This window comes from Agelaius tricolor, unplaced genomic scaffold (genome assembly GCF_023055355.1).
Source record: "Agelaius tricolor isolate 1412-34295 unplaced genomic scaffold, bAgeTri1.0.p SCAF_1, whole genome shotgun sequence".
Taxonomy (NCBI): Eukaryota; Metazoa; Chordata; class Aves; order Passeriformes; family Icteridae; genus Agelaius; species Agelaius tricolor.
In genome coordinates this window covers 64,260,795-64,283,683 of record NW_027269261.1, presented here as the reverse complement: position 1 = coordinate 64,283,683, position 22,889 = coordinate 64,260,795, and the positions used below count along the sequence as shown (strand labels likewise).

General features: G+C 36.9%; 1 protein-coding gene across 1 annotated transcript in view; it reads right to left on the bottom strand.

The window, feature by feature from the left end:
- TRDN (triadin) overlaps positions 1–22,889 on the bottom strand; it is a 189,991-nt gene that overhangs the window by 35,261 nt on the left and 131,841 nt on the right. The window contains exon 26 of the mRNA XM_071437566.1: positions 10,658–10,687. Coding sequence (XP_071293667.1) covers positions 10,658–10,687 — 30 coding nt within the window. The remainder of the gene's footprint in view (positions 1–10,657; positions 10,688–22,889) is intronic.

Sequence of the window (22,889 nt, the reverse complement as noted above, 5' to 3'; positions counted from 1 at the left end):
TATCTCTGTTGTCCTTTTCCATCTTTTCTGTGGAAGCATTAATTAGACAAATTTGTATAATGTGGGCATCAAGACAGATTGAAGACTGAGATTACTGCTATCTGTGCTTTGCCTAAAAGTCCAGCTTCCTTATTTCTGGCATAACACTCAGAGATATTTCTACCAGATATTTTGATGAAATAATGAAGATATTCTAAAGTTAAGTCTCTAGAGTGTTGGTTATTCTAAAAATATCTATAGTTTTTCTATAAAAAAGCCAAAAAGAAACACTGAGGTGAAATTTTGAAATGGTATTTGGGCCATAAAAATAAACCTTTATGTTTTGCTAACTCTTATTTCAGTCAATTCAATGTCAATGTTATCCTTCTTGTGTGTCATGATCTCATTAAAAAATGCAACTCAAATGACATGTAGACTAAGCAGAGAGTTGAAATCCCAAGACCATTAGATTCATTTTTATAGTATCACAATTATCTATAGCATGGGTACCTTGATTTTTATTTTATTTAGTGAAAATAGCAAGATGATAGCCCAGGTCAGACTCTGCAAAGTGTGTAATAATATATGTAATTTAGCCTAAAGGGTGAGAAATTAGAGGCTGTGTTATGCACCTCTGGGAATCTCACACACTTCATGTTGTGTCTTGCACTGGATGTGCAAACAAGCATTTTTTGTTTTGGCCACTGATGGCAAGAAGGTCTTGGGCTAAATCAACTCTTTGTCTCATTTCAAATGGTTGTTCTGATGTCATTAGCTAACAGGACTACCTACTGGGTAAAAAAGTACTTATTGTTCACAATGGCAGAAAATTCAGTCCTAAGTAAGTGTTTTATCTTCATTTGTTTAACACTTAATTGTACTAGAGGAGGTCAGATTTGAATCAAATGAAAACAGTTGGATTTTTGATGAAGTATTTGAAGCTACATAAGAATGGATCAATGAAATTATATGGTTCTACTCCCAGCAAAAATTTGCAATGTCTTTTCTGCCATTCTAAATTAAACTTGGAAAACAGACTTCATAGATTTCTTGCTGTTTTCCACTTCAATTTGTTTTTTACTTGCCTGGAATTCTGAAGGCCACAAGGGTATTAATTATATATGGCATATTTTTGTAAATTAGATTCTGATACAGCATTTTATTGAACCATAAATTGGTAAAGCTAAAAGCAGAATGTGCTTTTTGATTATAACATCTATTTTCTATCTGGGTAACAGGTATTTGCTGTTCACACAGCAAATACCTTTGCGAGTGTGCACATTCTACAAGAAAAGAATATGTTGTGCAGGAAATAAAAGCAATGCCAGAAGTACTTGTTTTAGTTAAGAAAAACAAAATAATAACATGTGCTGTAGGTGGGAAAAATTATTTCCAATTAGATAGCTACAGGTGTATTATAAATAAGGAATTTACTTTCCATTAGACAAAGTAAGAGCCTGGTTTATTTCCCTTTAAAGATAGCACAGAGATTCTTTACCATGTTTTGGACTGGACATTGCATGAACACACAACACACTATGTTAATCTGTAACGACATTACAGGCCAAGAGAGAGATCAAGATCAACAGGAATCTTCTAATAGAATTATCAAAATTTGAAATGCATACCTTCCAGTTTATGCATCATGGCAAAGCTAACAGTTGTTTTCCCTCCTTAATATGAGTTCATTCTCCCTCAACTACAGACCAATGAACTATTTGTCCTTCGGACAAATTAGTGGGCATTTTTCCTTCCAAATTTAAGTTTCAAGAACTTAAGAGACCACATCATTGTGCATAATTTAAATAAGACAGTTTTGGTCTAGTTAGGTCAAGGTTTTTCAAAATGTAGCGAACTGTATTATAAAAAAGTCAAACAGAATAAAATACATTCCTTATATGTCTCAGAAAATAAATTCAGAAAAAAGGGGACTATTAGGACTTACCACTCTGTTAAGGAGCAGTTCCCTACATTTGTGAAGCTGTTGCCTGTACTCTTTGCCATTCAAAGGAGAAGTCAAATGTTTGCATAAATTTTTTAGATCAGCAGACCTGATCTGTCATATCTGCCTGTGTCTTACTCAAGTTCTTCTGGCTAGATGAGGAGCAGGCAGACTGTGTTGCAAAGCCAGTCTACTGAGCATATGTCTAAAAATGTGGCTCAAAAACCAGATTAGCTGCAGCAGCATTCCTAAAACGAGAATGGCTTGTGCTCATCCTGATCTCTGCTCTACATTAAAAAACTGCCTTGACAGAGTATGACCAAGAGTTACCCTGTGGCCGAGTCAAAATAAAGAAAGCAAGAAGTGTGTGGTGGTGGCATGAATAGGGGAAGCTGGTATATGATTAAAATACACTGTAATGTTAATTAAAATGCTGTAAGAGCCTTGTCCTCACAGGATCTCTTAATTCCCTACAACATCAATTTTTAATTTCTGGCTTGCTTTAAACCTAGTATTTTCCAGGATATTTTTCCAGGTTTCTAAACATTAAGGTAGTATTATATCACATTAACATGACAAGTATGAAATGCTAAGTGATTAAGACTGTCTGGAATATTTGTAGGGAAGCAGAGAGCTTGGGCTCTTTGTCTAGGAATGCTCCTCTGAGTCTGTGCATCTCCACAGATTTCCATGGATCACTCTATCAGTAGTGGCTGAAGTATAACAATAGGATAAGTTGTTGAGACAAACCCTCCTAAAAGGCTGTGGTTTTCCATTATCATTAATACTTAACCATTGATATTAGACCCTATATGGTATTCACTTGCAACAAACTGATCTTCCTATTGCCACTTTCCACTAAAAAAAGCTGTCAGGCTGCTCTCACAGTTCTTTCTGCTTTATTTTCTTTACCAGAGCAGCCTAGCCCAAGATATCTATCTGCGTTCCTAGAGCTGTCGTGTTTGTGTCCTTGCTGTTTGGTTTGTTTTATACCTCAGGGCTGCATATTGAAAAATGAGCTGACTTTTGGTTTTGGAGGATTTTGTTGACGTTGTCTAGAACAACTTGTTTTGGAAGACTTTTTTTTTAACTGGCAGTTCAAGAGTACTTTATATAACAGGGAAAAACAAAAAGTAATAGAGAGGAGAGAAGGGAGAAACTTTATCATGGTGTAAATATAATAGAAGTAGCAAAGAAGTAGAGACATTTCCAACATTTTTAAATGACTTTTAATAAGAGGAATTGCTTCAGCTTCAATCTGAGATGCATGCCTTTAGGAATCATTAGTAATGATCCCAATCTTTCTCTGTTTCCCAGTTTGTCACTTAAACAATAGAAATGCTCTGGGAAATGTAAGTTGTTGAAACAGCAATCTTGCATGATGGCACTGAAAACTAATATCTTTAAAGTAGTATAAGTCCTAATATCCCAGGAGGACAAATCTTCCATCAACAGAGCTGGAAAGAATAAAATTTCAGTCAAAATAGATGAGGTACATCTGCTGCATTAATGCATTTCATCTTCAGGCACGTGTAGTGAAAGACCTGAAGAGCTTCCTCTCAATATCATCCTCAGCTTCTGACGTTTTCATGTGCTGCTCCCTGAAACTGTGGGATGGGAACATACAGATGAGGGAGAGTATGCTAACAAGCTTTCACTTTTAGAAATATCAGTTTTACATTTGCATATAGCTAAGGCAAAACACAGTGGAGCTTGGGATGTCTTTATTGTAACATGAATTATTGACTCTTAAACGGCAACTGAGTGAAATCAAGCAGACTGAAGTTTATAGGATGTTAGAATGATTTTTCAGAATATAGATGTTAGTTTATGCAAAAAATGTTCACCACTCTATATAAAAAATTGGAACCAAAAGTAGCACCTCTTGCTGATGTTAATATTCATTATAATTCAATCTTCAGTCATAATGTCTGTTATTGGTGAAAGCTGGCAAATTAACCCCCCTGGGCCCAGATTCCATGCAAATACTTTGAAAAGGAACTTCTTGGTTGAGGTCCTTCTTATCTATGACTGGATTTGTAAGAGCATAATAATGGCTGAAAATATATTTATATATGTTATTAAATAAATGTGAAACAATAATAAATTAGAAAAGAATAAGATGACCATGGAAATCATGCAAAGAAGAATTTTGGAGGAAAGAGCAGTTGATATAAGGGGTGGAGAACAATAAAAATTAATTGACTTTTGAAAAAATGGACTTTTCCCAGTGTGCTACTCAAATTAACATGGTGATTAAAGTGCAGGGCTAATGAGTAACTTCTAGAGGCATAACATACTGAACCATCTTTGTTCCTCATGAAATGCTGCTGATGACTGCTTTTGCTTTAATTACGACTCTGTAAAAGTACATTTCTGCAAATGATGTCTGCATAGATAAGAAAAAGAAAGGTAGATTGACACTAGAAGAACTATTCATTCTGGAATTGTATCTGAATAGAATACCTCTGAGCATTCATTTGCACACATCTTTGTGCAGAGCAATAAAGTAATAGTTTATCCCATGGGGAAATTTTTAGCCAATTAAACATGTTTTATGTGGATATGCAGGTGTTCAAGCATATTATGCTGATTGACAAATGTGTTTCTGACATGATGCCAATATATATGTGTTATACCTAACTTACAGTAACAACCCAGGCCACCAATTACACAGAGCACTCTTTCTTCAGAAATCACAGCTGTTTCATAATCATTAAAACAGTAGTTTAACTGACTCCAGTTTTTGGTAACAGGGGCTGAATAAATTACTGTTGTACTTTAATGCAAGTAAGAGCATTAACACAAGCTGTAATCATAACTGCAATTGAAATGTTATGCCAGATCTATCAATATGAATAATTTTACAGGTTTGTTATTTTATAAGACTTAAAAGAGAGTAATCTTAATTTGACCTTGAATAGATTACAAAGTTGTAACCAATCAAGGTTACAACTAATTAGTTGTAAGGTTTTTGTAAATCCTACTAAAAATTAAAGTATCGGCATTTTTTGAAAAAACATGGATGCAAGGTAGCATCACTAGTTTTATGTGCTTCAACTGTGAGTACACAGAGGTGTTAGGTAGATAAACATGGAGATTTCACCTTATTGTTAAAATGTCTAGATTAAATATTTGCATTAGATTCTCCATTTAAGTACAGTGAGAGTGGGTATTCAATCAGTTTTTAAGATGTACAAATTACTTGCTCCTTCTTCTGACTTCTCTTTCAATGTCAGATTATTAAAAGAGTGGGAAAGTTGTTAATTAGCAACAAACAATCCTAATATTCATCAATGTTTGTTTTCTGTTCTTGTTACTAAACCTAAACTATGTTCCCTGTTATTATTAAGTGAGAAATATTAGTATCTCCAGAGGGGCAAGTAATTGCATTCTGACACAGATACAAGACAGATGAAACACTCTTTGCAGATGCTTATTTCTCTCTATCAGCCCTAAACTGAGATTAGGGTGAACAGTTTCAATGTAGATTTACAACTTTAGACATAAAGTTTGCATGAGGTAAAGTGTCTTAATGATTACAATAATCTGAGTATCTAAAAAAAAATCTTAAAATTTATGAATTCAGTGAATTGTCATGAGCTTCAGACAGTCATTCCTCTACCTGCTTATATTGAATGGGTCATGTCTTATCCCACTGAAATATACAACCTAAACAGAGGTTGTACAGATCATCAAGTCTCACATAACCCCCTAAAACTGACATAAATTATTTATACCCCTAAGATAGTTGAGACAGGGCAAACAGAGGTCAAGAAAATTTCAGTTAACTGATTTAGTCTTTTCAGATAATTTTCTTTATTTAATATAAATTATCTGTTCATCAATATTTCTTGAAAATGCTGGGGACTTGATATTTTAGCATGGGAAATCAAAGCTCATTAGTGAGTGCATGGGTAGCCATCTATCAAATTGAAAACATCTTTAGTCAGGAATGGATTTACATTGAAAAACATCTTGTTTCCAGTTCAAAATTCCTGTAGAGTGTTCTTCAGTAAAATCACTTTATTTAACTCTTAATCTGATGCAGGATGACAATATTAACTTCAGTTTGGAAGATCCTTTGGGCTCCATCTTGTGGCTATTTCAGTGACTGTTTCCTTTGAGAGAGCTGCCTGCCTTCAGCTGCTCAAAATATCACTAATAGTTTCAACAGCACACTAGCATATGGCTGTATTTATTATTTTCTAGAATATTATACAGAATTTTTGACCCTATTTTAGGAAAATGGTTTTAAAAGTATTCACAATGATTTGAGGTTTTTGATTCCTTTGTTTTGCACTAAAAGTTCTATTGAGTCCGTGCAATACACTTTGCAGTTATAGAATCAGTTTCTTTAATTTCTTATCCTTTGACTCTTGTTAGACGTAGTGACGCTGTGGTTCATCATGAACCAGTGGCATCTGCAGCTGAGCAGAAATCCCATGCTACCATGATCATTTTCTTTATGAATAAGATGGCTGACTTCCAGTTTTTCTGGTCAATTACAAAACTAAGCAGTTTTGAAATCTCCCCATTTTGTTTTGGTTTGTTTTGTTTGGTTTTTTTTTTTTTTTTTCAGTTTGGAAAGCATCTTGATTTTTATATATATATATATATTGAAAAGGGATGCCACTGTGCTTTGGCCAGTTTATTCCACCCTCTGTATGCAGAAGAGCAGTTTCCAAGCCATACAGTACCATTACATGGAGTACAAGAAGGAAATTGTTCTTTACTGAATTGACAAAAAGATATAGTTTGGAGCTTGAATGTACATGGCTTGCCCATTTTCTCCTTTTCTTTGATTTTAGCTGCACTCAGATATTATACATTTTTTACACCACAATGCATTTATTGAGAAAAAGACTGAATGTGATCCTACACACTCTCCTGTCAATTTATTTTGACAAAACCTGTTACATGAATGTGATTTTCATTTTGCTTTCTAAAACCTAGTAAATGAATTTAAGAGCAAGGTGTCAGAGTGTTAATGCTGAAATTCAGAATGGGAGTGTTGCTACTGACAGGCAACCAGGACCTGCAACTAACTAACTTACAAGCTTTCATAATATCTGACTGTAGGCAGTCTACAGAGCAAGTGAGACTCACAGAGGTCTTGAATTGGATGTGCTCTCAGGAGCAAGGCAGAGTTTTCTCTCTGTCTCTTGCTCATTAGCTCCAAGGAGGATGGAGAAACCAACTCCCTGGCAGCTCAGGTTCACAAGTCACTTTCAGAAATGAGAGTGTTCTTACATGTACTTGTGAGAATGAGCAACCACAGGGATTGTGTCATGGCTGAATCCTCTTTGGTCCACTAGAAACACAGATGTAAAGGATCTTTACAAAACAAGACTTTCTGACACTGACTGGAGAGACAACTCACTACTCTTACTTGCTTGACATCCCCTGCTCAGTCCATGTCCTCTATAGTCAGAAATAAATAGGGAGGTATGAATTGAACTAGGAAATTCTATTTTATGCAGAACTAGAAAAACTTGAAGTTTTCTTTGATCTGGCTCTGTTCCAAACAAGGATTTTTGTAACCCTCTGTGGTTATAAAAAAATTTTGAAATATGAAAATGCTCCTTTTGTTTATAGAAACAAAAATAATTTTAATATTTCTTTCATTTAAAAATGGCAATTAAATGTGAAAAAATGCTGAAATATTTCAGCATGTTACGTTTCTGTTTACTCTTTCCTGGAGATGCCTTGGAAATTATGGGATTTATATCACTTCACCAACCCCTGGATCTATTTTAATTAGTTTGATTCCTTGCTCACAGGAATGCTTTGAATTATTAGCAAGAGTTAAAAATTTTTGTGTACTGGGAGCCAGATTTGCTCTTGGGAAATTCAAGAAGTGCCTTCCTCATGCAAAGGTTTTCTCCCTCTTGCCCTTTTGGAATTGACAAGATTTACAAATTTCTGTGACAGCTTCTCTTTCCCACACATGTTGAAAGAAGGCATAACATGATGCTGGAAGGTAAAGCTGCCCATTTTCTAGGACTTTGTGACCAAAAAGTCCTAGAGACCTAACCTTTAAAAGAGAAATAGTGAATGCCTAAATTTCATGCATTAATTGTGCCTCAAGGTTTCTGTTAGAATCATCCATATTTGGAGAAATCAGCACAATATGTAATCTTTCTCCATCTTAATTTTGTTCTTTTCTGTCTCTTGCCAGCTCCTTCAAATCTGATTTATGCTATGCACAGAATGTACCATCGACTGAACGCGTCATTCCATCTTCTTCTCTTTTATGATGGCTTGTCACTCTGTATGGCTCATTATTCTTGTTTTTCTAGATGAGGGATGTATTTGAATAGGACAAAATAATTGGAGAAAGCTTCGTGTACAGTGTGTGTGCTGTATGATTCACAGGAGAAATGGTAAAGTGCTGTTTGAACTGTGCATGTTACTACCACAATATATTTTGGATAATGAGCCAGTCAATTTAGAGCGCTGCCTGGCTACTTCTATTATTTTTGCAGCTGTGCAAAAAATACTGTATCCTTAAGCAAAACCAGTGAACATTATCCTTTTTTATTGCCAGTCAGAGGAATACACATGCAGCCTAGAGCAATTTCTTGTGACAACAGAATAAGCAGAAATAAATAAAACCTTATCATATTTGGAGTTAGCTAGTAGCATGCAAAATTTTCCATATGAGGCCTGCAGAGAAGGGGAAGACAGATGAGAAAGCATGGCAACTAAAGCATGGCAACTAAAGCATGGCATGTTCATTTTTTGGAAGAGGCCTTATTACTTCTCTCCAGTTTTTCAGTTTAGCGCATAGCTACTAAAGGCATGAACATCACTGAACCAGTTCGCTTTAGTCGCTGGAAGATTTCATTTTTATGGCATTTTTTTCCCTAGAATCACTACCTTCCTTGCTGACAATGTTGGTTATGATCTCAGAAAACCAGAGAGTGGTATAATCCAAAAAATAAATAAAGGGATGATAAACATAAGAATGACTAAAACTGAATTTCAGTTCATGCTTCCATATTTCTGTGAAATAGGTTGGTGGTAACTAGCAGGATGAGATACAGCCTGAGCCAGGTGCATGAAAGTAGCCTACACATACTTGTTGCAAAATCCTTTCAACTAAGAAATCAAAGGAAAATTTTTCAAGCAAAAGAAATATAGAAAAGAAAATGAAATGGAAAAATCAATCTAACTTCAAAGAATGTTCATGAAAAATGCATTTTTCAATCACTTTTGCTGGGGAAGATTTTGGTTAAGAGGGAAGAAAATCCTAGCTGGTGGAAAATGAGCACTAGATGTTTAAAAAAAATTCCCTTGGTTTTCTTCTGTAAAAGAATGGGCCCACAATCTGACAAGGGTGAGAGAAGTAGCATCCTTAAAAATTACCTCATTCTTTTCTTTCCATCAAGGATGTAGCAGCTCATGTTTTTGAAAACTGCAGACATTTTGATATCTGAAAACCAATGGCTCTATGAGTAGCTGCCAGTTTTCTGATTCTCCCTGCTTCATGCGCTACCTTTCACGCCTCAGTTGCTGCAAACTAATCTTTGGACAAAATATCCTGCTTAATACCTATTAAGCATGGTTGTTTTTGATAACTGAAATTAATTTTATTGTCCTGTTAAAGACATGAAGTGAAATTTTGGCCTCAGTGGAATGAATGGGAATTTTGCCACTAACATCAACACAGCCAGGATTTCACTCATGAGCTGATAAAACAGTTGAGACTATAATTTTGTTTTTTCCAGTTCAGTTAACAGCTCTATACAGGGATAACAGAAAAAAACTAATAAATTAGTAGGATTGAAAATGTCTTCATGTATAGGCAGTAAAGGTTGGCTCCTCTGTACAATTATGTGAATCCTAGAATTTCCAAATGGCAAAAGACACGCCCTAGCCCCCCCCCCCCCACCAAATATCTCATCAATTATAAAGAGCTATTTTTTTTTCTCATTGAATGAAAAATCTTTCTCATAAAAAAAGAATCTTGAATAATCCTAAGAAATATATGGATATGTTCTGAAAATGTTCCCATTACTCGATTTAGTGAGAAAGACAAGATTTATAAGCCCAGTACTGAATAAAGTTGAACAGGTTAAAAAAATACCACCTCAGTGCAAATATTTCAAATTATTTTTGCTGTTTGAATAAAATAAGAAATTTAGGAAAAAAAGTTTTAACTCAGCAAATCTTATTCTGAAAGACCACATATAAATAGATATTTAGGTTTTGATAAATACATTATATTTATCTTTAAATAAAAGTAATATCTTTTGTTCTGATTTAGGGCAAATTTTTCCACTAATCTGTTAAAATATCAGAGAATGACTTCAGCAAAGGTTACATGCAAGCTCCATATATATGTGAAAAGAGGAAATTAAATGTGTCTAGGAAAGCAACTTCTGCAAAGAACAAGCAGCCAGGTCAGCATGCATGGTGCCCTGCAAGTTTGTTCTCTTTGACAAATCCTAATGTGGTAACAAAGGCCTTTCATTTTCCTCCCAGCCAGAATGAGGAAGTGTCTGACACTGGTATGTATTGGCCTGTTTTAAAAAGGAGCTACCAATAGTGGAAATGACAACAGTGTTATCCCAGCAGGAGCAGATAAAGTTGGCTGATGGTAGCACACGCGGTGCTGTATGTCATCACAATGCTGTAAATCATCACAATTGTATCACTGAACGAAAGAAACATTTCTCACAGCAGTCACAGCCTGAAAGATGTTTCAGTCAAGGGAAGAGATTGATTTACCTTTCTTCTCCCCCTCCTTTTTCACTGCAGCTGAAACAGAAACAAAAATACAGTGTTTTCAAAATTGAAGTTAATAGCAGTATCAGTAAAAATAATTCAAACACCTATATGAACATTTGTGCACATATATCAAATCATATATATATTATGCCATAAAGGAATACATTTCTTTGCCAGATGAAGAAACTGAAACATTTCCTCACAGACACCCAGCTCTGCCATTGATGAGAGCATAGTCCAGCTTTCTACAGCCTCACACATAATTTTAGACATGGTTATCTTCCTCCCAGACATTGAGAATGGGAGAGATTCATAGAGTGAAAATTTCAAAATCAACAATGAAGGAGGAGGATAGATTGAAATGTCAAGGGGTAAGAGAAGTATAGAGAAAGGTTATGAGACATCATCAGTTTAAGAGAAATGTGTACTTTTTTGCTATGAGAAATTGTAGCATTAAAAAAGAGCAAAAAATAAGACATAAAAACCTGCCTGAAATTATGTTTCTAAGCCTCTGACGAATATTGAGACTTTCAAGACCTGATTATCCAGCAATCCCACCTCTAAACCCCATAACATGAGCTTTGTAGGAAGGAAAATGGGAAAGAGACTGGAAGAAAACTTATACTTTAAAATTTAAACCAAATTTTAAAAACCTGGAATTAGTTCCTCACTGGAAGCTGTGATGTGTGCCCAATATTAAAATTCTGGAGACAGAATAAAAGTTCCCTAAAACTCAGCCCAGTATTCCAATAAAACCTTTCATACATCTACAATGAGTGCTGTGAAACCATAACAAAATTTTACTAGAAGGGATGAGGTGGCTAAAGTGAGAGTTACCTGCATTTACAGATAACTGCTGCAACTCTGATGGAGATGAGCCAAGCTTATCCTTAAATCTCTTCAAAATCCATGCACTACCCATTCGCCAGCCCACATTTATAGGACCAAAACTTCTAAAAATGTAGTAACAGATGTCACTTTATTTTGAAATGTATGTTAGAAGTGGTCTTAGTAAGCCTCTGCCTTAGGCTAGCATTTGCAGGCAAAAGAAGAGAGAGGAATTAAGATTCAGGGCCTATGTTTCCCAGAAAAGGGTGTTCAGCACCCGGTTGCCGATATGAATGGATCTGATGTGATATTGTAACTGGAAATGAAACAAGCAGAAGTGTGACTCTGCATTTATTGGATAATGTGCCCTGGTACAGGACAGAAATCAAGGATCATGAGGTCAGAAGAGGGCAGACACTCCCTAGTAGTTTCAAATGTTTGCACTTTGTGTGCTGATCTCTGTCTTTTCAGTGTTCTTAAAATGAGATATCATTTTACTGCAAACTGTTTGTACATTTGGATAAAAAGAGTCAAGAAGGAACTGGTTAAACCTTGAATTACTAAAATGCTATTTATCAATGGCCTGTGGCAAAAATATTCTGATTTAAAAAATTTTTAATGTTTTCTACCACTCACCCTCCTTTGAGAATTAGATAAATTTTAAGCATCTCAAGAATGTGCTCCAAAAAAAAGGTTTCGTGGCTAGAATCAGTGAAAATCTGGCACAAGGTTTCTGGGATCTGGTCCTCTCTGCAATCACTTCTCTTTTTTAGGTAATGTGTGTAGCAAAGATGTTCTGTGTACATTTCACAAACTGTGGTTACAGCAGATTGAGTAGGTTTTACCCCCAGAGACTGCTCTAGGAGCCTCAATGGCTTTTGAAAGGCATATTTATACAGCCACTTGCCGTGTTTTGAAGGGACTCCCAAATCAACCGAAACCCCAAATGTTGCAGTGTGTCGCCATTTCCTGTCTCACCCATCCCATCCCCATCAGGTATGCCAACCTTTCCCCCTCCGCCTCTGCCCTCCTGCCTGGCAGCTATCCATTATTCTTCACCTTCCAGCAAGGCGTCGTGTGATTGGCAGATGCCCCCCAGGCCTGGGCTCATTGGTTTGTCCCAGCGTCCACATCCCCTGAGCCTTCCCCTGCTCACACCTGGTTGGCCCTCACCTGTCCCTCCCCTCCCCCTGTCCCCGGGGCTTAAAAGGACACGAGACCATGCAGTCGGGTTGGGAGTCTGTCTGTCTGGAGCTGTTGCCACATTCAGAAGTCTATCATGCTACAATAAAACTCTGGACTTAAGCTCCACGGCAGAACCCGCTCCTTTTCTCTTCAGTGTCGTCTGAACCTTTTCTACCAAAGGTAAACTGAGTTCCTATTTTGCCTGGACTTGTTCTGAGGGCCCAGCTGCAGCACCTAGCCAGCCAAAGGCATCTCTGGGGTGAAAACGCCACAGCTGCCGCCTTTGGTCCAGCAGCGAGGACAGATGAAGCCAGGCAGGACACACCCCGAAACATTCGGGGCTTAATATTTAATACCCAATTACGAGACTCTGGGAAGGGCTTATAGGTGAATGTGCAGTGCACCTCTGGGCTCCTCCTGACTTCTGTGCTGCCAGCTCATGGGATGTGGCTCAATGTGCTTCTGCTCCCCAGGCAGAGCAGGGCCCCTCCACGCCTGCCACTGCACTTAGGGCTGGCCAGCTTCTGTTACCATGCTATTATATCCTGTTGGGACATCTGCTGGAATTTTCACCTTGGCCACCGTCTTTCTGATGGGATGTACCGTAAATACTCAACAAATCTCATGAGACAGAAGAGGCCTCATTCCGACCACTGTAGCCAGTAACATCGCTCTGGTCAAATCCTGCTACTCAAAAGTAAAATGATAAAGAATAAATGAAAAAGGGCAGAACACTGTCCTTTACATTGCTCTTTCAGAAGCTGAGCAATGTTTCTGAGTCTGAAAAGCAGCAAAAAGATGGATAGTTTACCCAAGGAACTTGGTTTGCAGGTGATAAAAGGCCAGATTACCTGCTGAATAATGTGTAGTAGCTAGGGAGGGAAGGGCATGAAACAGAGTGATGAACTAGAAAATGTGATGCTCCAATATAAGGGATGCTCTTGGCTGTAGAACTCATCATTGTAGATGAGTGCTTTTTACCCTGATTATTTGCAGAAAGAACTAATTCTTGAGTCAACTTGTTTTTCTCTCTGTGCTGAAGAGACCTGCCTTGTAGTTCTTGAATTACGAATTTGTACACACAGAGCTATTCAAAGAGGGCTCTATTAGCAGCCTAAAATCACAGTCTGTCTTTTCTAGGCCTATCCAAATCCAATCATACTTTTTCAGTTACTATAGATAGTATACAAAGCAAAACACATTTATCAAGAATATACATACCGTGTTATGGAATTACAAATCTAGATTGACAACTATTCCAGAAACCAGAAATGAGCATTGTCATATTTTAGGTTTTGTGAAGAGGTTAAAAAAATAATTTCAAACCATGGAGGACCCTGTTCAATTTTTTTTTTTTTTTTTTTGTGTTGAGTGGGAAAAGAAAGGTAAATTCCAGTGGTGGAAAGGTCAGAAAACTGTGATAATGCAGTAAGTATTTTCAAGGAGGAAAAACATTCAAGTTTAAGATTGTTGTATTGTTTAAGACTTTTATCAGAAACTTGAACCTTTATCACCAGCAGTCCTTCAATCTCATACATAATGGTGTTTCCAAAGGACTTTTTTCTGAGTTGTTGAGCAAACACAAACCATTTCAAAATTGTGAAGATATCTTGAAAGCAGCAAAAATCTTCAAAACACTGGTTCCTACTCAAAACCAGTTCTTTCTATGTAGCTTTATTACCCAGAAATAGCCAGAAACAGATATTTAGTCTAAATAGTCTTTTATTTAGTCATAAAAGTATCTTCTTCTACAAATTCTCCCTTTATTTTCTTATAAGAAGCAGTTGGTTTCCATCCTGAAACAGGGAAGTTTAACTTTATTTCTAAATGTGTAATAATTAATTATGAAAATTACATTTCCATACAGATATCCAGTTCCTCTGTGTCATTTCTAAAGAGCCCTTGACTTAGATTTGTGATTTTCAGTCTTATCATGATCATACTAATTAATCTCAGAGGAAATCTTGAATCTTTCTTATTTCACTTTGTATGAAACTTTTGTTGTTTTTCCTAGCCCACTCCAGTGCCACATTATCGTGTAAGGGTTTTGTACACAACACTCTAGACAAGATGCAGCTTTGATTTATGCAATAGCTTTGGAACATTTTATGCCTTTTTCCTAATGCATTTGCATATGGAAGAAAGTTTTTCACTGACTTGTCTCAGCAATACTTTGGTACTTTCCTGGATTTACATAGTAAATTTAGAGATAAATATTTCTTTAATATTTTCCCTCTACTACATATTTCATTATATTTATGGACACTAAATTTTCTTTGACATCGCGCTGTCTGTTCACCTCATAAATTCAATGTATCACAGCCCCTTCTTATCCTGCATTCTTTAACTGATTTTGTCATCTGAAAATTTCATTACATTGCTATTTCTATCTTATCCTGTTAATTAAGGAATATAACATGAGTCCAGACATGGAATCATAAACAATTCTTCTGTAAACAAGATGCAAGATGAAAATTAATCAATTGCTCTCTAATTCCTAACCAGATATTTATTTTCTTTAATATTGTAGGTCTTAGGCAGCAGCTCCTTGGCTTCTGCAGTAATTCTTATAATGAAACTTTATAAAGGTCTATTTAAAACATTAAATAAATGTTGCGCTTATTACTTTATTAATATATTGGAAACAGTTATTATTAAGACATAGTTTCCATTTCTAGATACAACACAGGCTGGAACACAGTTTTTTTCCAGATATTTGGCTTTGTTCTTAATTTAATTATGGATTCACCAAATTTCTGACAGATTTTTAATTTCTGAATAACTCTGCTGTAATTTAAATACATTTGCCCTGACAGAAAGGGAAATACATTTGGAAGTAATTGATATTTTGACTAAGTTCTAGTACTTATTTTACTTATAAACATGTAAGCTGTGGTGAAACAAGATCAAATGCAAACTCATCCCATGTGTCAGGTACTCTGTGATAACTGTTCATATGCATGCTGTTATGCTGAAGTGAAAACCACCTCATGTAGACAGCTACAGCAAAGCATCTGGCATTCACTGAGTTGATACTGTCTTTGCCCATCTCACCATAAATTGTCCATCTGTTCATAGCTTGAGAAGAAGATACTGTTTGAAAATACTTAAGAACCATACACAGTGATATTTCTCTCTCAGACCTTCGTAGAACATATTTTCTCTCCCTCTTTCAGTCTTTTTGAGTTTAGAATTTCTCTTATTCATGTCAAGTTAAATCTTACTCATGTTAAGAAACCGCAGTTAAAAGAACCAGTATAGTGAGTATCAGAGAGGAGAATTTAGCCTTTAAATTGGCTAGAGCATCTTTTATTTGGAATGATTCTCATTCAGTAGCAGGAAAAACCTTTCCTGCCCTTTTCCTCCTCTGGTCCAGATTTTAATGAACAGTTTTGGAGAAATAACCTCTTATTCAATTATAGTCATGCATTCTATCACTAATGGGCAAGAATTATGTTACAGTTGAACTCCCTCATAACCTGCCTATCCCTTTTGCCTTAATTTGTAAGACATAGCTGCTGACCTACTAAGAAAAAAATTATTCGCTAGAGAACCCCCAAAAAGTTTACAGTATTTTTCTCTTTATTACCAACAATGCCTTCTGAAGAATACAGAAAGATCTTGTCTAGAAGGAAAGTGTGCAAACTCTGCGTTGAATTATCAGTATTCACACTATATGGATTATTAACCCCATGTGCTGGATCTGGCTACAATAGGGTTAAATTTTGCAGTAGTCAGAAGGGAGCATAGCCAGGACCCAGAGGTAATTCCATACCATGTCACGTCATTTTCTGGGGATGGATTCCAGGTTGGGTAGGTGGTGGACAGAGAGGTCAGTTGTTAGTGTTTCCACAGGCAATATTTGCATGTGAATCACTTGCTTTTCTTCTTGTACACTCTGCCATTAATATCCTTGCTGTTATTGCTCATTGTCTTATTTTATTGCTGTTTCCAGACACCCTCATGAGGCACCTTTTGGGCCTCCAATTTTCCTCCCCAGCCTGCCTCAGGGGGGAGTGAGGAGAAAGTGACAGAGCAGTGGGTGGTTTGGAGTGTTCCAGTGGGAACACTAAATTGAGGAATACCATTCCTAAATCCCCACAGTCCTCTCTCTGTCACTTGGTAGAAGAGGCAAGAGTATGGTAATGTTCCTGAGCAAGTTCCCTTTGACTGTGTGTGGTCCAGTGCAATTTGGGCCATAAATCCAGAGGGACTGTGACACACTTGAGAACTTGTTTGAACCTCATGAAGTTCAACAAGGCCAAGCGCAAGATCCTGCACATGGACTGGGGCAATCCTAAGCACAAATACAGACTGGGCAGAGAATAGATTGAGAAAGCCCAAAGGAGAACTATTTGGGGATCTTGGTGGACAAGTTCAACGTGACCCAGCAACGTGCATTGACAGCCCAGAAATCTAACCATGTTCTGGGCTGCATCAAAAGCAGTTGGGCCAGCAGGATGAGGGAGGAGATTTGGTCCTACTCTGGTGAGATCCCAACTACACTACTACATGCAGTTCTGGGGAACTTGAGAAGGACATGAAGAATTCCAGTGAATCTAAAGGAGGCCATGAATATCATCAGAAGGCTGGAGCACCTGTGCTATAAAGACAAGCTGAGAGAGTTGGGTTTATTTGGCCTGGAGAAGAGAATTTTTTGGGGACACCCTCTAGCATCCTCCAGTAGCTGAAGGAGCATACAAGAAAGATGTAGAAATACTCTTCACAATAATATATAGTGACTGAACAAGGGGAAAAGGTTTCTAACTGAAAGGAAGTAGGTTTAGATTAGGTACTAGGAAGAATTTTTTTACTGTGAGGGTGATGGAATAAGTAGAGGCTCTGTGGACTGTGGATGACCTATCCCTGGAAGTGTTCAAAGTCAGGTTTGATAGGGCTTTAAGAAACTTGGTCTTGTTTGATGTGTCCCTGCCCATGCCAGGGTGAGTAAAACTAGATGATCCCTCCTAATTTAAACTATTCTATAAGTCTATGAGAAAAATGGCAATAAAACAAATAAGCCTGATTCTATCAGCTCTTGAGAAGCAGATTATCCCAGTCAGAGAGAATCCTTCTTTCTGATCTAAAATAATATGCAAAACAATAATATTATGCATCCAGAATTTTGATTTATTGCATAAACATGCAAAAATAAAAAGTTAGACTGATTTCTGGGCCCCTCACTTCAAGGAGGACACTGAAGTTCTGGAGTGTGTCCAGAGAAGGGCAATGAAGCTGCTGAAGGATCTGCAGCACAAGTCTTGGGGGTGTTTAGCCTGGAGAAAAGGAGGCTCAGGAGAGACCTTATTGCTCCCTACAACTTCCTGGAAAGAGGCTCTAGGCAGGTGAGGGTCAATCTCTTCTCACAGGCAACCAGTGCCACAGCAAGAGGACATAGCCTCAAACTGCACCAGGGGAGGTTCCGGTTGGACATCAGGAGGAATTCTTCACAGGAAGGGTTACTAAAAACTGGAATGGACTTCCCAGGGTGCTGGAGTCATCATTCCTGGAGGCGTTAAAAAAACTACTGGAAATGGCACTTAGCGCCATGGTCTAGTTGACAATGAAATGTTCTGTCTAAGGTTGGATTCAATAATCTTGGATGCTTTTTCCAGCATAAATAAGTCTGCGAGTCAGTGATTTTGTGATTCAGAGGACTTTTCAGGATGCTATTATGGAGTTCTTGTTGTACCAGCATGTAGCAGTCCCTAACTCCAGGAAATATCTGAAGTATCTGTAGATATACTTTAATTTACAAACCCGTTTTTACTACCAAAAGTGTATTTCTACATACCTATGCAGATGAATATTACTCAGCTTGAATATTTTCCTTAAGGAGCAGTAATAAAAAAATCAAGTATCAAGCCACGAGGACAACTTCACTGTAGTTTGCCATAAAACATATTTTATCTTTATATAACCTACTTTTTGGAATCAAAATTTCTACTCCCTTTCTAATATTGTGTTCATTAACGTTATGTATGTTACTTCTGTTCTTTTTTTTTTTTCTTATTTTCTAGTGTCTCTTGAAGAATATTTACAGAGAACTGCTGACTCAAAATGGGAATTTTATACTTGCCATTATGACTCAGTCTTGGTTAAAATGTGTCATTATGTTAGTTTGACTTTCAAAGCTCTGGTATTTTCCTGAAGTATTTCTTACTGACAGCGTGAAGCAATGATGTTCTGTAATGGATGGGTCATTTGAACAGGCTGATATTGAGATTTTTGTATACCAAATCTATCTACCTTACATTTTAGTTCTCTATTAGTTCTCTCATATTAGTTCTCTATTTTATAATATAATTCTACATTGAACTTCTGTGAATTTGATTTTCACATTTCAGCAATGTACTTATCATAACAAAGGGGTTGCACTGAGGCCACTTCTGTTACTGCAATTTATACTGGATTTGACAGACTTCTGGTAAAGTAGCAAGTGCTAATCCAAACACTGTTATTTCTCAAGGCATTCTTGGTTGGCTAGTTTAACCTGAGATGTCCTCTGAGGAAGCACCCTATGCACTGTCAGTTGGCTAAAAAAAAATAAAGAGCTCATAAAGGTGACCTCCTGCTCACACGTGGTTACAGGGCAATGGCCAAAAAATTTCTGGAATACTTTTCTCCAGAGAGGCTTTTCTCAAACTGTCTGCCTGATGTATGTGACATGTCACTTATCATTGTTAAGAAACAGAGGGTTAGTGATGTGCAGCATCCCACACGAATGCTTAAAGCCACTTTACGCATTGGGGTTACACTCTTCTGACAAAATGTCAATGTCTTGTCATGCATATTCAGTGTCACTGAGTTAGTTGTATTTGCTTTTGGAAATGTTGTACTTGTTTGAATCCCAGAAACTAAGAAATAGCGTATCTGTCACATGAAACAGAGAAGACAGAAACAACTTTTAAAAACCTGCAGCCATTGAGCTGAACTTCCTCCAAAGGAAGATTGTATAAGGTTTGCTGTGTCATGAACTTTGATGGTTAGCAAATTACTGAATCCTATTGTTGACATAAAGTGGTGTCACTATGTATGAGTATGCAACCTGAGATCTTCCCACTCAAGCTCAACTTTCCTATTCAACTTTTCTGTTGCAGTCCTGCTTCAGGGCCTTGAAGGATCTATAGTCCCGCTCACTGGGCAGACATAAGATACACAAGACTGTGCAGGCAGTTGGCCCAATCGTGTGTCTGACTGAATTTAATCCAAGTATTTTAAGTTCTTATAGAGTTAGCTAGAGTCAAAGAGAAATGCGGTCTCAGGTGTGAGATATCATTTGTTCTCAGTGAGCTATGCAAGGCATCAAGTACATCCAGAGATGACATACAAGGTTGTATGCAATGCAGTAGGAATAACTGAAGTGGGTAGTGCTCATCTCGCTTGGGAAGCTGGTAAAGGCTGTGTAAACCCAGGACTATCAAACTCCACCAGAGTTTGATAGAGTCCATTGTTCGTCCAATCAATAAAACAAATCAATTCTATTCAGACTTTGCCCACACTTCTTTAAGAGAACAAACATAGGTGCTTCTAATGTGACCTTAAACTTCAGTAGAGTTAAACTTGGCATTCTTCACACTAAATATTCAAATCTTCATTCTTGTGCTTTGACAAGCAGGAAACTATAAGACTGTAAGACAACACAGCAACATAGATTTTTATGTTTCTTACAGTGTTTTAATTGTAGGTCAAAAAGTTAGGCCATGTAGAAAAAATCTGCATGAAATGCAAGTTCATTGCTGAACATAGCTTGTACTTCCTACTGCTATACCATAAGAAAAATCTTGCATATGTTCTATCAGCTACTACCAAAAGAAGACTTTTACTAAAAAGACAAGAGAGATAGTAGAGTTAATCACTTCTGGGTAGTAATGTTTTCAAATATACTGAGCATAAACCGTTTCATATGCAGCCAGTGGAATTCTACAGTGTTTAATTAGACATGTCCTTCCTTGAAATAATTCAGTTTTGGAATTTTACAGGACAGGAGTTGTTATTCATAAATTGTTTCACTGTCTGACCAAACTGAGTAAACAAAGTAGTTTTTAAATACTTATTCTTTGTATAGTTGGGTGGGTGTTTGACACTTCACTGAAGGTAATTCATTAGCACTGCAATTAAAACACTTTTACAGACATGTATTTCTTCTTTGCAATTCTTGATCTTTTGAAGTAAATAGGATTTTATTCTCATAATCACTTGAATAACTCAATCTTCCAACCACAAATATTTATGATAAGAATTAGAGAATAAACTCAATGGAAAGGTCAAGAGTCAAATACTTAAGGGTCTAATTAATGTTTAACTGTTCATTAACCTATGTTTCATAGACATTTGTGCTAGAACCTAACAGGAAAACCATAGGCTTTGAACCAATAATCAATATAGAAAAATCTGCCCACACCTAGAAGCATAGAATTTAAGTTGTAAAAGACCTTTAAGATCAAGTCCAAGGTGTCAGTCTAACACCACCACCATTTTTTACTGCTAAACCGTGTCCTCAAATGCCATATCCATAAATTCTTTTAACACTTCCAGGAAAGATGGCTCCACTACTTCTCTGTATGGCCTCTTTCAACGCTCGCCAGCTCTGTCTGTGAAGGGTTACTGCTCCCTGTTGGCTAAAGCAAACTAAATGGAATGGTACAATAATGTGTCCCTATTTTTCTAATGCCCTAGACCTTGAACTGACAATTCAGGTTCATCTCCTTTGACTGCTGCAAGGAGTTTCAGACTATTTAAGCCCTAGTTCATTTTCATAGAAATATAAAATGGTTAAGGTTGAAAGGAACCTTAAAGATAACTCAGTTCCAACTGCCCTCCCATTGCAGCAGGGACATCTTTGACTAGGCCACATAAATCAGAGACCCATCTGACCTGGCCTTGAACACCTCCAGGGGTGTATCCACAACTTCTCTAGGCAACCTATTCACCAACCTCACAGTAAAAAATTTCTGCCCACATCTAATCTAAACCTACTTTCCTCCTGTTTGAAGCCATCCCCCCTTGTCCTGTCACTACATGTTCTTGTATATAGTCTCATTCCATCTTCCTTGAAGACTCCTGTCTGGTACTGGAAGGCCACAATTAGGTCACACCAAAGCCTTCTCTGCTCCAGACTGAAGAAACCCAATTTGCTCAGCTTTTCCTCATAGGAGAGGTGTTCTATCCCTCTAATTATCTTGGTGGCCTCCTCTGGATTTCAACAAGTCCATGTTCTTTCTGTGCTGGGGACCCAAGAGCTGGATGCAGCACTGCTGGTGGGGTCTCACCAGAGCAGAGGGAAAGAATTACCTCTTGTCACCTGCTGGCCATACTGCTTTTGATGCAGCCCAGGATACAATTGGCTCTCTGGCCTGCAAGAGTATATTGATGGTTTATGTCCAGCCTCTTATTCAGCAGCAGCCCCAATTCCTTCTTGACAGGGCTACTCTCAATAGCACTTTTTTCTGGCAGCACTTAAGCCTTTACTTTAAATCAGAATGATACAACTATGCAAAGTAATAGCTGATGTCTGCTATTCTGCTATACTTTAGGTGAAATAGCTGCACTTAAAAACTTGCAAATGGTGTCTCTCATAACTTTGTCAGAGAAAATATTACATCAATACTTCTAATATTCCTTAGGGAAACTCTAAAGATAGGAAGCAGTATTATTCGATTATCTGAACCAGTTTTCAAAACTGACTGGAAGATTTTAAGATAGACTACTACATTTCCATGACTCAAGAGACTGTTATTAGCTAACAAGTTATTACATATTTTTATCCATATTATCCATTATTTACACATTTAACTTGAGCAACTGTTTTATAATGAAAAAGTGGATTTAATCCATATGCAAATAGGATAAAAGTAAACTAAGTTTTGTTTGAATTTATTTGATATGAATAAATAAACCTAAACATAGTTGGTTAATTATAATTACAGTGCCTAAATATGCCTAGTATTTGAGATGTACCATAAATTGTAATTGAATTTTATTTGATGGCTAGTGCTGATATTTCAATATAAGAAAAGAGAGAAAAGTGCAATCAAATTATATGTAGAAGAAGTAAAATGCAATCTGAAATGACTAATTTAAATAGAAAGAAAAAGACAAAAATCAAGAAAAAATAAACTAATTCCTTTTGACTTTGGAGTCTATAAAATACCACAGCTACAACTTTGTATAGCCTCATATGCACCTGTCACTTGTTCAATCAGGTAAAAAGAATGTT